At 33.8% G+C, this 13401-nt stretch overlaps 1 protein-coding gene across 4 annotated transcripts in view; it reads right to left on the reverse strand.

The window, feature by feature from the left end:
- Nucleotides 1-13401, reverse strand: part of Map3k20 (mitogen-activated protein kinase kinase kinase 20) — a 172359-nt gene that overhangs the window by 77668 nt on the left and 81290 nt on the right. For all 4 annotated transcript variants that reach the window (XR_013092359.2, XM_076866785.2, XM_076866784.2 and 1 more), the window contains exons 4-5: nucleotides 6545-6646; nucleotides 2453-2518 (exon numbers count right to left, since the gene is read on the reverse strand). Coding sequence is in view for 3 of the 4 variants with exons in the window: in XM_076866785.2 (XP_076722900.1) it covers nucleotides 2453-2518; nucleotides 6545-6646 (168 nt within the window). In the remaining variant the exon portion in view is untranslated. The remainder of the gene's footprint in view (nucleotides 1-2452; nucleotides 2519-6544; nucleotides 6647-13401) is intronic.

The raw sequence follows: 13401 nt of genomic DNA on the forward strand, positions 1-13401 counted from the left end.
TAATTTCATTAATTTCACCTTTAGGTATAAGTAGAAAGAATCAATCAAAATAAATTAATAGAAGAGTAAAAGGGGATCAAGTACAGTCAAGGAAGGAGAATGGGGAGAGGAAGGAGAAAGGGAAAGGGGGAGAAATTGAACTAAAATCGAATTCCATGCATGTTTGGTTTGGAGGGATAAACCTGGCTATTATGTTAAACTAGAATGCTCTAATTTTAAAAAGTAAAAAGAAAAAGGGTGGGAGAGAAAAAAATACTCAGGAGACAGGATCAGTGAGGCTGGATGAATAGCTGGATATTGGGGATGAGGTTTTAAGGATGAAAGCAGATAAGGAGTGAAATAGCTTAATGGTTAGAACATGAGCTCTGGATTTAAATGGTTAATTCTGTTTTATTTAATCTCTGTCTTGGGCAACTGTACTGCCAGTCACTGGCAGAGGGATGCAGGAATGGTCTTTTAGGATTGAAGAAAAAGATGGAAAAATTAATTTGGACAAAATTCATTTTAGGGTCATGTAAAATATATACACAGATGTCTAATAAGCAGATAGATAGTTTTGAAATTGAGACCTACATGGGAATATTAAGGTGTAAGTGGGAGTGGGAGGATAAGACCATAAGAGGAGAGAAGGCCAAGGACAGAATCCTGAAGTACTGCTTCTGGTATTTCTTTTGTAAGCCACGCATTGCCTGAACATGGTAGATAATCAGTATAGGTTTTTATTAGCTGCTACTAATGATTTTGATAAATGGAGAAAATAATCTTTGCATGACCTCATGTGTAGAAATAGCCTTGGGGTAAACATGGTGTTAGACGTTTGCTACAAACTTTTGCAAATAAAAATGTAAATACTACTAATATTACATTCAATTGTTTTTGAAAATCTCTAGTGCTTTCTCTTACTGTAAGATTAACAAATACTTTTAAAAATAACATCATAAAAATGTATAACATAGAAACTGGAATTCTTGTTCCTTTTCTCCAGGGAAAAAAATGCAAAAAATTGAGTCTTTATTTTTTCAATATGAGTTTTGTGCTCCTATCAAGTAATTGTACAGATTATAATTTTTTAAAATGGTAAAGTAAAATTCTCCATTATTATATGGTCTTCATATTGATAGAATAGATAAACCCACAAATTAGTTAATTTATTCTTTTGTGGAAGATTTAGAATCTACTGAAATCAAATAACTTGTTTAAATTGAAATTCTGAGCATGAACTGAAAATTTCCAGACACAGAATTCTGATACTTCCTAATAGATTCTAGATTATTTCCTAATGATTTCCTATTAGTCATCTATATCAAGAATGTTTAGTTCCAGGAAGCTTCTAAGATGAGCCAAAGGATAAGTGATGACTTAAAGAGGGCAAGATAGGCAGAGTCATCTGGACTAGGCTGGGGGTCCAACCTGGGCTCCTGAATAGGGGCAGCTGCCAATAACTTTCCTTCCTCCCCATCTCTCCCACCCCTCCCAGTCAGACCTCACAGTCCTAACTATGAGCAAGCATACCTTGCTCATTCCCTGGTCCTCCTCCTCTACTTGCTATAGCTACCCATTCTAAGAAGCACACTACTATCAAACACCTCTTTTTGCAACACTGACCTAAAGATTTTCTTAAAATAAATAATTCTCCTCCTTACTGCAAGTTGCTTGGAAATAATTTTTAAAAAGTAATTGATAGAGAAATTTTTTTCTTTAAAGTAGCAAACTTTGATGTTTGCTTGAGCTAGCTCTGCTATAGCTAAATAATCTTACTGCCTTTCTCCCATAACTTTGAAGTGATGTAATGGAAGAAGCACTGTTACTATTCCTACTTGAAGGTAATGTCTAACTGCAAGTTATTTTAAAATGTTCACTCTCCAAAGTATAAAACAAAGAATCATAAATAGACTATAGAAAGTATAAAAGTAGAGAAGGAAAAGAAAAAAGGCCTTTATTTCCAAACTCCTAAGCATACTGATCATTTTTGGGCACTATTCCAGGTAATATGGGAAAGGATGACATAAAAATTTATACCATATAATGAAGAAGTAACAGAAATGAAGCTCAAAAATGCTAGTACAGAGAACCATGTAAACATAGAAAACTAAAAATACATGACTACACACTTTGACCCAGCAATACCTTTTTTAGGAAATGACTCCAAGGAAAAATTAGGGATGTGTTGAAAAATTTGGCTGGAAGGTATTAAACCAAACATTTCTTATCATAGGAAAAAATGTAAACAATCCAAATTGTCCACATTCTGTGCTATATTCATACAGTGGAACATTATGCAGCTTCCTCAAACAATATAGAGAATTTTGATATTTATTAACAGTGGAAAATTTTCATGGTATCAGTAGTGAGTCAAACATCAGGTCACAAAGGATAAATAAAGCATGATCCTTATTTCTATATACAGGTGCATGTAATCTGTAATATGTAAAAAAACATATCACTACATTACCATTTCTTGACTTGAGATCTCTGTGAATCACCTTAACAGGAGCCTCCATATGTAAATAGTGCATTCCTTTTCATACAAGAAAGAAAAAAGACCTTTTAATATTTTTCAATACTGCATCAGTATTACCTTGCATATTTTCACAAAGAATTCAATAGCAGAAACTAAATCCACATGCTCTATTCTTCCAGGATTGATAAAACAGAAATAGGCTATGTCTACATTAGTAACATTTATTTAAGCAAGATTTATGTCTTAATCTCTTAGAGGTTGGAATTTGATTGGTACAGTTAGCTTCTTATAATACCTAGTAAGGACACCTTAGCTTTCTGGAGTTTGTATGAATATAGCATGGGAATCACTGGAAAAAGTGCTCCATGACTAGGTATCCCACTACCAACTGCCTTCTGCACCCGCTAAAGTTGTTTCCCATTTATATATGGATATCTGCAGGTTTGCAGTTACCCAGCTGGTTTATTTTTCTCAGTACTCATTCTAATAAGACCTGGGAATGAAGATAGGGTAGGAGTGGGAGCCAGGAGGACTGCTGAGTTATGACCGGTAAAGGATTTTATGATCTTAAGATAGAAAAATATATAGTAGTTACAAAATATTTTATTTTGTAAACTAAAATATTTTCACCAGGATAAATCTTTGAAATAATCTTTATTTAAACATACTACAAAATTCTCTCCAACATATTTATAATATGAATCAAGATACATAAGTATAAACTAAATGCATTCATTATTCTGAATAAAAAATTAGACTTTTTAAAAGATAATTTTTCTGGTAACCTCCTTAGTAGTGTTTGACTCTTTTCATAAGTATGTGTTAGCTACACTTTTAGAATAAAGGAAAAAAAATATTTTCTACTGAGTATTTATTTCTCCAGTTCTCTGCTCTAAATAATGGAGAAAATTGCCCCTTCCACTGCCAAATCAAACAGGTTCCTTTTGTTAATGAACTATCCATTGAAAACAATTTAATAATTAGGCTTTCATTTTTAAAAGTATATAGAATATTTAAATCTTACAAAGGTTAATTTATTAATAATCTATTATTCTGCTACTATTATGATTATTATATATTGAAGAAACGTGAAAAGAACAAAGAAAATAAGAAAAAGTGTAAACATCATATAATGATATCACTGAAAAGAGGGAAGTTAACAAAAGTATTAGAAATTAAATGTTTTTAAGAAAGAAGCAATTGGGACAAAGGGAATCTCTTTTAATATGAAGTTCTACATACTTCAAACTATAAAAATTTAATAGTTACAACATGAGTAACATTTAATAATTTTATGATCCAATTTCATAGCTACTTCTCTCTTGATTTAGAAACAAATCCCTGAAATTTTTTCAGGTAGAATCTGTTTAATTACTATTAGAAACAAAGACAGTTTCAAGTATAAAAGTTTAAAATACAGGCACTTTCTTCCTCATGGCAGATTATTATTAAAAAGTACCATAAATTATTTGTGTGCAATGTATGAAATATACTTAAATAATATTTAGTGTACATATTACTATATAGTAATCACAATCATATAAAATTCTATTTAATTTGTTTTAATAAAATGAACTATAATTCAGCTTCATTTAGAAGGTTGAAAAATATGTCAATCAGGCTTAATATTCAGGGTTTCCTAAAAGAAAAAAAAATCTGATGGTGTCATTGAGAAGACTTTTGGGGAGGATTTGGAATTAATTGTGACATTTCGAGGCTGGATCCAAGTTGATCTGCTTAATTGTTCCTTTATGCACTGTTGACTGACTTGTGACAATTTCAGATGGACTGCTTCAACTCCCATTCCTCTTCCCATCCAGGAACAAGTGAATCTTTTTTAGCTTTGAGGATCTAACTCTTTCAACAGCAATGATGGTGAGCAATGCCTACTTCAAAATGCACAGGTCCACTCTCATTCATGGAATGAATTATTCAGTCTCTGATTTCTCAACATATAGTTGTTTTAGTAACTTTAAATCACAGTTAAAACTGAGAGGTGCCTCGCTGAACTTGAACAGAATCAACAAGGTCAAGCTTTCCTATTTAATCTCCAAGTTCTACTAGCTTTCTAGAGAGGTTTGAAGTTATTCCTAAAGAATTGTTTCTTTTTCCTTTTTATAGGCCATTTAAAAGGATCTTTTAAAGTTAAAAAATTATAATTATAAATAGGTAAAGACATCCTCAGCTGAGGCCAGATACATTAGTGCTTGCCTTTCGGACCAATTTACCAATCTGGCAATGGGATTTTATTACTTCATAGATTTGGACTCTGTTCAGGGTGTCTACTCCCCACCTCCTTTCCTACCCTTTACCTCAGGTTCTGCTTTGCTACTTTATTCTGTTCTGTTCTTTCCTGCCCTTCTAATGCTAGTCAGGAACTCTTGAAAAACTCCACAAGGTCACAGCTGTGCTAGAACCAAGAGACTTGCCCAGATACAAATGATGTGGTAGGGGTGGGGTGGGGCGGTGTGTGTGTGTGTGTGTGTGTGTGTGTGTGTTATAGGCTACTAGGGACAACTCGAAGCAGAATGCTGATGTCATTCTGTCATTGTTGTCTATCCATGCTAAGCGCCATGATGTAATAACATGGATGTAATTGGCCAAGCACCTTAAATATAAATGTCTATAAGGTTAAGTGTCAAGAAGAGCCATGTGTGCATTTCCATTTGTGTAAATATATTTCCATAATACTGCAGGCAACACATCATCTTGCTTACACACAAGTGGTTCCTATATACCTCTGACATGCAGAGAAGTGACTGTGATGTTACATGAAAATATCTTTTTTTAAAAAATATTTTTTAGTTGTCAGTGGGCCTTATTTTAGTTATTTATATGTGGTGTCACGAATCAAACCCAGTGCCTCATGCATGCTGGGCAAGTGCTCTACCACTGGGCTACAACTCCAGCCCACATGAAAACATCTTAAGGGACATTTCAAGATTGATTTGAGATGTTTGATGCATGAATACACAATGAAGTTCATTAATATAACCCAAGCTTTCCGATGAAACACAGAGCTTGTTATTCTTATAAGGTAATAAAACATCATTTAGTAGCAGAATCTAGCACGAAACCTTAAGAAAAATTTTAACTCTCCATATTTGAAGAATTTGACAGGAATCCATAAAACTTCAGTTAAGATAATTCCCAGAAGGATAGACTACTGCTTTCCTAAGTCACTGGGTGACCTTGCATTGAAAGCAAAGTATGAACAGTTCTCTTTACATTTGCTTTGTAAAGAGATGTTTCTAGAGAATAGAGTACCAAGATGCAAAGGAGTTAAGTGCCTCTAGTAAAATGCAGACACACTCGATTCCTAGAGGTTACCAGAATACAAATGTAACTACCAGCATTCATTACTTAGATTAAGTTGTTTCCAAAGTAACTCTGACAGTTACAAATAAAACTAAAAATGTTCAGTTCGAAAAATGGGAAAAAAAGATAAAAATAAATGGAATCTGAATTGCTTTAGAAAGCAATAGTCCCTGTAGGAATTTATGGTAGGTGGTGGGGGAGTAGACACCTTGTTTAGGGATTTTGCATATTAAAATTATTTTATTTCCAAAGGTGATATCCAAGTTTACACTGACTATAAAATAAAATCTGAGTTGTTCTTACATGGCAAGAGAAAACTTTTTTGGCAAGTCATTACTATTTTTAGTATATTACTATGTATACAAAATGAGTGGAGCTAATCCTACAATAAATCATGTTTTTAGATACTAGGGAGAGACTCTCACATGGACAACAGAATTATAATTTTTCCACTTAAAGTGTCAAGCAGCTGATCAATTACAATGTCACAAAACAAGACTAAAACATTCACCCTGGAGTTTACTAATTTTGCAGAACTCTATTTTAGGAAAAGAAATGAATGATGAAAAAACAGAAAAGGAATTCAGGAGTTGAAAGGTAGTCACCTAAAATATGTACAGTGAATTGCAGAATTTTTTTATATTACTTTTGTTCTGAAAAAAGAATATCTAAGAAACAGAATAAAAAAATTTCTGTCTTAAGTCCCCATGTCAGAGTGAGGAAATGCTCCCACCAATTCTATAAGAATTCACCAAGCAATGTTACCTTTGGCTACGTCAGTGGCCCAGGTCATAATGTGATCCATGTCCATCTCCTCACTTCTGTTACTATTAATATAATCATAGAGTGATCCCAGAGAAGCATATTCTATTTTAAAAGGAAAGAAAAGCACATAATCAAAACCAAGGAGCATTTCAGAAATAAGACTTTATATTTTCATCAACAAACAAAGTTAACAAAAGACATCCAAAGTATACAAAAATTTATTCTATGCTGTGTTTTCTAAAAGTTAATATCATTGGGGATGGGGGAATCTGTGAAAGACAAGCCCACTAACACAAATGAACAGTAAACTTTAGTTGAGAATCAAAAGCCATTAGAAGGAACTGAGAAACACAAAGAAGTGTTGGAAAAATGTACTTGAAACACAGACATGCAGGCAAATAGGTATTTCTTTAAAAGTTGTTATTCTGGTGAGATAAATACTATTAAATAAATAAATCAGAGTTTATGTTACAAACTGTCAACTAACCAATCCTTGTTGCATCTGGATTTAGAAGAGCTCTCAAAATACAAGCACAGAAGGTCAAGAAAGTGAGAAGATTCCTTTAAAAATGGCTCTCCTGAAGAATAAATTACATGCCATAAAATTCACTGCCTGTAAGTACACACTTGGATGATTTTTAGTAAAGTCAAGAGTTGGGCAACAATCATGGCAGTCCAGTCTCAGAGCCTTTCTGCCATTCTAAACAATTCCCTCGCACCGCTTAGAGTTAATCACTACTCTCACCCCCAGCCCGACAGTCTGCTTTTTCTCACTACCTGTGTGCATTTTCTGGATATTTCAGATAAATGGAATCAGACCAATTGTGGTTTTTGTGTCTGACTTTGCTCCCTCAGCAGTTTCCAAGGTTCATTCGTGTTGTGGCATGTATCAATACTTCATCCCTTTTTATTGCTGAACACTCTTCTATGGTATGATATACTTACATTCATTTACCAGTTGAGAGACAACTGGGTTGTTCCCAGTTTTTTGTTAATATTATGAATAATGCTTCTCTCAACATTTGTGTCTGTGTGTGGAAATATGTACATTTCTTAGGTAGATTCTTGGGAGTAGGGATTATATGGTAAATTTATCTTAATAAACTATGAAACTGCTTTACAACTTCAACAAGCAATAAGTGAGGGTTTCAGTTTCTCCATATTCTATCAATACTTGGTACTATCTTCACTTGTACCAATAAGTGCAGCATACTTTTATTGGGTATAGTTTTAGTGGTATCTTGTAGTAGTTTTAATTTGCATTTTTCTAGTAATTAATGAAGTTAACATCTTTTCTTTTTGGTTCTTTATTTTTATATGTATATTTTTTCCTTCCCATTACTGGGGATTGAACCCTGGTCACATACACTAGGCAAATGCTGTACCACTGAGCTACACCCTGAGCCCCTTTTGTGTGTGTGTGTGTGTGTGTGTGTTGTTTTTTAAGCAAAATATCCATTCAAATCTCTTACCCATTTTGGGGTGGGGGGTACTGGGGATTGAACTCAGGGGCACTCAATCACTTAGCCTCATCCCCAACCCTATTTTGTATTTTATTTAGAGACAGGGTCTCTAACTGACTGGTTGCTTAGCACCTCACGGTTGCTGAGGCTGGCTTTGAACTTGCAATTCTCCTGTCTCAGCCTCCCAAGCCTCTGGGATTACAGGTGTGCGCCACCTCGCCTGGCTTCTCTTGAGTTGTTTTATTGAATTCAAAGAGTTCTTTATTCTAGATACAAGTCCTTTATTAGATATATGATTTGCAAATCTTTTCTCAATCTGTCATTTGTCTTTTCATTCTCTTAAGAGCACGATTTTTCAAAGAGTAAAAATTCTTATTTATAGATTTTTCTTTCATGGGCTTGTACTGTTGGTGTCATATCTAAGAACTCTTTGCCTAATCCAAAGGCATGAAGAGTTTCTCCTATTCTTCTTCTAAAAGTTTTATAGGTTTAGCCCTTATACTTAGGTTATGATGCATTTTGAGTTAATTTTTGTCTAGGGTATGAGATAAGGATTTAAATTTGTTTGGTTTATGTATGGATTTTTAATCATCTCAGCATAATTTGCTGGAAAGACCATCTTTTGCTTATTGAATAGTCTTGGCCCCTTTGCTGAAAACCAATGCACAAATATTTTTCCCCCTAGGCTTGCTTTTGTTCCACTGATCTATATATATTAAGCCAACATTACACTGTGTTGATTATTGCAGACTTAAAATAAGTTTTGAAATAAAGCAGTCTTACACCTCAAACTTAATTCTTTATAAAGACTGGTTCTTCTTATTATAGGTATTTTGTATTTCCATATAAATTTTAAGACTGTCTTGTCAAATTTTATAAATGCTGAGGTTTAGACAGGAATTGTACTGAACTTGTGGATCACCTGGGGAACACTGCTATCTTGTTAACAGTGAATCTTTTAAACCATGAACATGAAATATCTATTTAGATTTTATTTTTTATCAGTTATGTTCCCTAGTTTTCATTGTACAAATCTTACATTTATTTTGTTCAATTTATAATAAACTGTTTTATTCGTTTTGAAACTATTATGACAGAATTGTTTCTTAATTTCATTTTTAGTTTGTTCCATTTCTAGTATATAGAAGTAAAACTAATTTTTGTATGTTGACCTTGGATCTTTGTGACCTTGCTAATGCATACTAGACTTAGAAATTTTTATTTTTTGTAGATACCTTGGGATTTTCTACAGAGAGGATGTTAGAAAGACAGTTTTACTTCTTCCTTTCTGATTTGGATGCATTTCTTTCTTTTTCCTGCCTGATCTGACCGGCTAGAACCTTCAGTACATGCTGAAGAGATACGGTAAGAGTGAAACCTGTTGTTTTTTCCTCAGTCTCCTTGAAAAAACATCAAGCATTTCGCCATTAAATATGATGCGAGCTGTGGATTTCTGTAAATGCTATTTATCACGTAAAGGAAATTTCTTTCTACTTTAGTCTGCTGAGAGTCTCATTATCAATGGGTGTTATACTCTGTCATATGCTTTTTCTGTGTCTTGAAAGATTCATATAAAGCTCTTATCTTTTATTATATTTATCGACTATAGTGCCTTACATTAAATGATTTCAGATGTCAAGCCAACCTTGAATTTCTGGGAAAATTCCACTTGGTTCTGGTGTTCAGTCCTTTTATGGTATGTTAATACAGTTAAGGATTTTTGCATCTATTTATACAAGGGATATGTAGTTGTCATGTCTTACTGTGGCTTTGGTACAGGGATAATATTGACCTTAGAGAATATTGGCCTCTGTCTCATGAAAGAGTGTGGATGGGTATTGTTTCTTCTCTAAACAGCTGCTAAAACTGACCAGTGAAATTATCTGGGCCAGGGCTCTTCTTTATGGAAATATTTTAAACTACTAATTCAAAAATTTTTCTTATAGGCTTATTATTGTTTTATTCTTGGTTCCCTTTTGATAACTAGGATCTTTTTAGGAAATTTGTTCATTGAATCTAAATACTAATTTGTTAATATAAAGTTGTTCATAACATTCCCTTATGATCTTTTTAAAACTTCTGTAGGAGCCACAGTGCTGTCATCTCTTTGATTCCTGACTTTCCTAATTTGTATATTCTCTCCTTTTTGTTCAATCTAATCAAAGGTCAATTTAATTGATAAAAAGATTTTTTAAAACAAAATTTTTCATTGAATTTTCTCCATTATTTTTCTGCTTTCTAGTTTATTGAGTTCTGTTCCCTTCATTGGCTTACTTTAGTTCTACTTTGTTCTTGTAGTTTCTTCAGGTTGAAGAAACTTAGTTTATCAATACTAAAACTGAGAACTATAAATTTCCCTGTAAATACTGCTCCAATTGCATTCTATAATCTTTCAACTTGAAACATTTTAAAACCCATTCAAATTTTTTTCAGGATCAATATCCCATTTTTGTCCCAGGGGTATTTAGAAACATGTTGTTTAATTTCCAATATTTGGAAATTTTCCATATTTCTTTCATATTTTCTATTGTTGAATTCTAACATAATTCTACTGTGGTTTGAAAACATACATTGTACAATATCAATTCTTTAAGATACACTGTAACTTATTTCATGGCCTTAGGATACGTTCTGGAGAATGTTCTATGTGTACTTAAAAAATATGTATTCTTTGTTGGGTGCTGTGCTCTATTTGTGTTAGGGAGAAAGAGGGGAAGAAGGAGAACTAGAGGTACAAAGCTTAACACATATTAAGAAATGTCTGGAACTATGAGGTCTGAATTACGACTTCAGGAAGTTATTAAAAGCAAGTTTTCTACAAACAACTTTACAAAGCAATGAGTCAGCCAGGCACAGTAGTGAACACTTGTAATCCCAGTGGCTCAGGAAGCTGAGGCAGGAGGATTTCGAGTTCAAAGCTAGCCTCAGGAACTTAGGGAGACCTTGTCTCAAAATAAAATACAAAAAAGGACTGGTTAAGTGTCCCTGAGTTCAAACTCTGGTACTAAAAATAAATAAATAAATAAATGAGTCAAGGTTATTATATCTTATGGGACTAAAATATCCAACAATCCTAATTCTGTGCCTTTGGGTACTTGTAGCTTAGGATAAATTTACAGATATTAACAGACAGAGATCCAAAAACAACTATACTTCAAACATATTAGACTGTAGTGAAGATCATATACTCTGAAAACCATGTAAAAATAACTTTAAAAGTAATTCTAATGATGAACTAAACAATTTATTATTTCACTGAGTCACCAATTAAAAATTAACCCATTTCATCTCATAGATAATAGTTGAGAAAACAACTTGAAATTATCAGGTTTACTACACTATTACCACCAGTCTTATTTCGGTAGTTAATGAAGATAAGACCCTCCCCACCAGGCTACTAAAATTCCTGGATGCATGTTTTATATAAAATGATATATTGGGGCTGGGGTTGTGGCTCAGTGGTAGAATGCTCATGTGTGAGGTACTGGGTTTGATCCTTAGCACCACATAAAAATAAATAAAATAAAGGTATTCTGTCATCTACAACTAAAAAAATTTTTTATTTATTTATTTATTATTTTTTTAATATTTATTTTTCAGTTCTTGGCGGACACAACATCTTTGTTTGTATGTGGTGCTGAGGATTGAACCCAGGCCAAACGCATGCCAGGCGAGCGCGCTACCGCTTGAGCCACATCCCCAGCCCCCCAAAATTTTTTAAATGACATATTATTTGCATATAACATAGGTAATCTTCCCATATACTATGGTCCCCAACTTAGAATAGTTCAGCTTATAATTTTTCAACTTTATAATGGTGTAAAAGTGATATACATTCAGTAGAAAACATACTGTGAGTTTTGACCTTTTCCCAGGCCAGTAATACGCAGAACAATAATTTTTCTACTTTCTTGCTGAGCAGGAGTAGCAAGCCATAGTTCCCAGTCATAAGATCACAAGATTACAAGAGGAAAACAATCGATACTCCATGCGCACTGCGTTGCTAAGCTCAGATGTTCAGTAGGTTAGGTGCATTTACATGTATTTTCAACTTAGGGTATTTTCAACTTAATGGAGGGTTTATCAGGACAAAATCCCAACACTAGAGGAGGAGCATCCATACTTTAATTCAGCTCTAAATTATTTATAATGCCTAATACAATGTAGAAACTATGTGAATAGTTGTATTATTTATTTATTTGTATTGTTTTATTATTATTTTAAAAATATTTTTGACCCTCTGTTGGTTTCATGAATGGGGAATATTCAGATACAGAAAGCCAAACATATTGAGTACTGTTGAATCAAATACCATTATCATGAAATCTCTTTATAATAAAATATCACCAAGACCAAACTTAGTTTGGATCATAACCAGTAGAACAAATGAATTTGGGCAAATGTCTGCAAACTGCTATAATAAAAATTGATATGTCTTTAATTGGCTAAAAAGATCAGCACAATATCAAAATGCAAATTAAATGTGTCTGTGCTTAAAATAAATCAATATAAAGTTAAAGGAAATGAGATTGGGCACTTAAATTTGTATGCTTTCCGTGGTCAAATTTAATGAGAACTTGGGTTTGCTGACAAATCATGCAGAATTAGTATCCTCTCTTAGTGTAGTGGTAAAAGGTAACACAGAGGGGCTGGAGATGTGGCTCAGTGGTAGAGGGCTTGTCTGGCATGCATGAGGCCCTGGGTTTAATCTCTAGCACTACAAGAAAAACAAAAACAAAACCAAAAAAATGGCAATATGGAATAGGTGACAAACAAGAGGTGCTATCAGCCCCTGAGAACAAAGATACAGCCCCTTAGGTCTCTGGAATCCCAAATTGCTTTCCCTGAAACCATGAAACCCAGTCTGGCAGCCCTTTTTTACACTTGGAACATCAGGTACTTTGAGTGGGGGTTCCCCTCCCATTCGGCATGCAACAAAAGGGCTACATGATCTAGTATCTAACAACTCCTTCCTCCCTCTCCTAGGGAAGAATTTATGATAGTATGTATGCATGTATATTAAAGAATAAGACTAGTACAGAACTGAGCCGTTTCCAAAGATCGAAGAAAAGACAGTCCATTATTTTATCTTATCTCTTGATTTTGGAGTTTCTGCTTATTCCATTTCTTTGTAACTGTAGGGGAACGACGTTCATCCCTTCTAAGGGAAATAAATTAGCAGCTGCTTCTTAGACATTTCACCAGGCCTCCTTATAATCAGATTTTATAAGTCTGTAATGAAAAGTTTCAGCAAGCACACATGCATAAATGTACACATACACTCTCTCTCAGAGATCCTCTCTTTTTATACCTTCATTTACATGAGAAAACCGAGATATACAGAGATCCTCAGTGACCCATCTACAAAGCTTTGGCAGAGTCAAGACAAGATCT

The sequence above is a fragment of the Callospermophilus lateralis genome, chromosome 9, assembly GCF_048772815.1.
Source record: "Callospermophilus lateralis isolate mCalLat2 chromosome 9, mCalLat2.hap1, whole genome shotgun sequence".
NCBI classification, from domain to species: Eukaryota; Metazoa; Chordata; class Mammalia; order Rodentia; family Sciuridae; genus Callospermophilus; species Callospermophilus lateralis.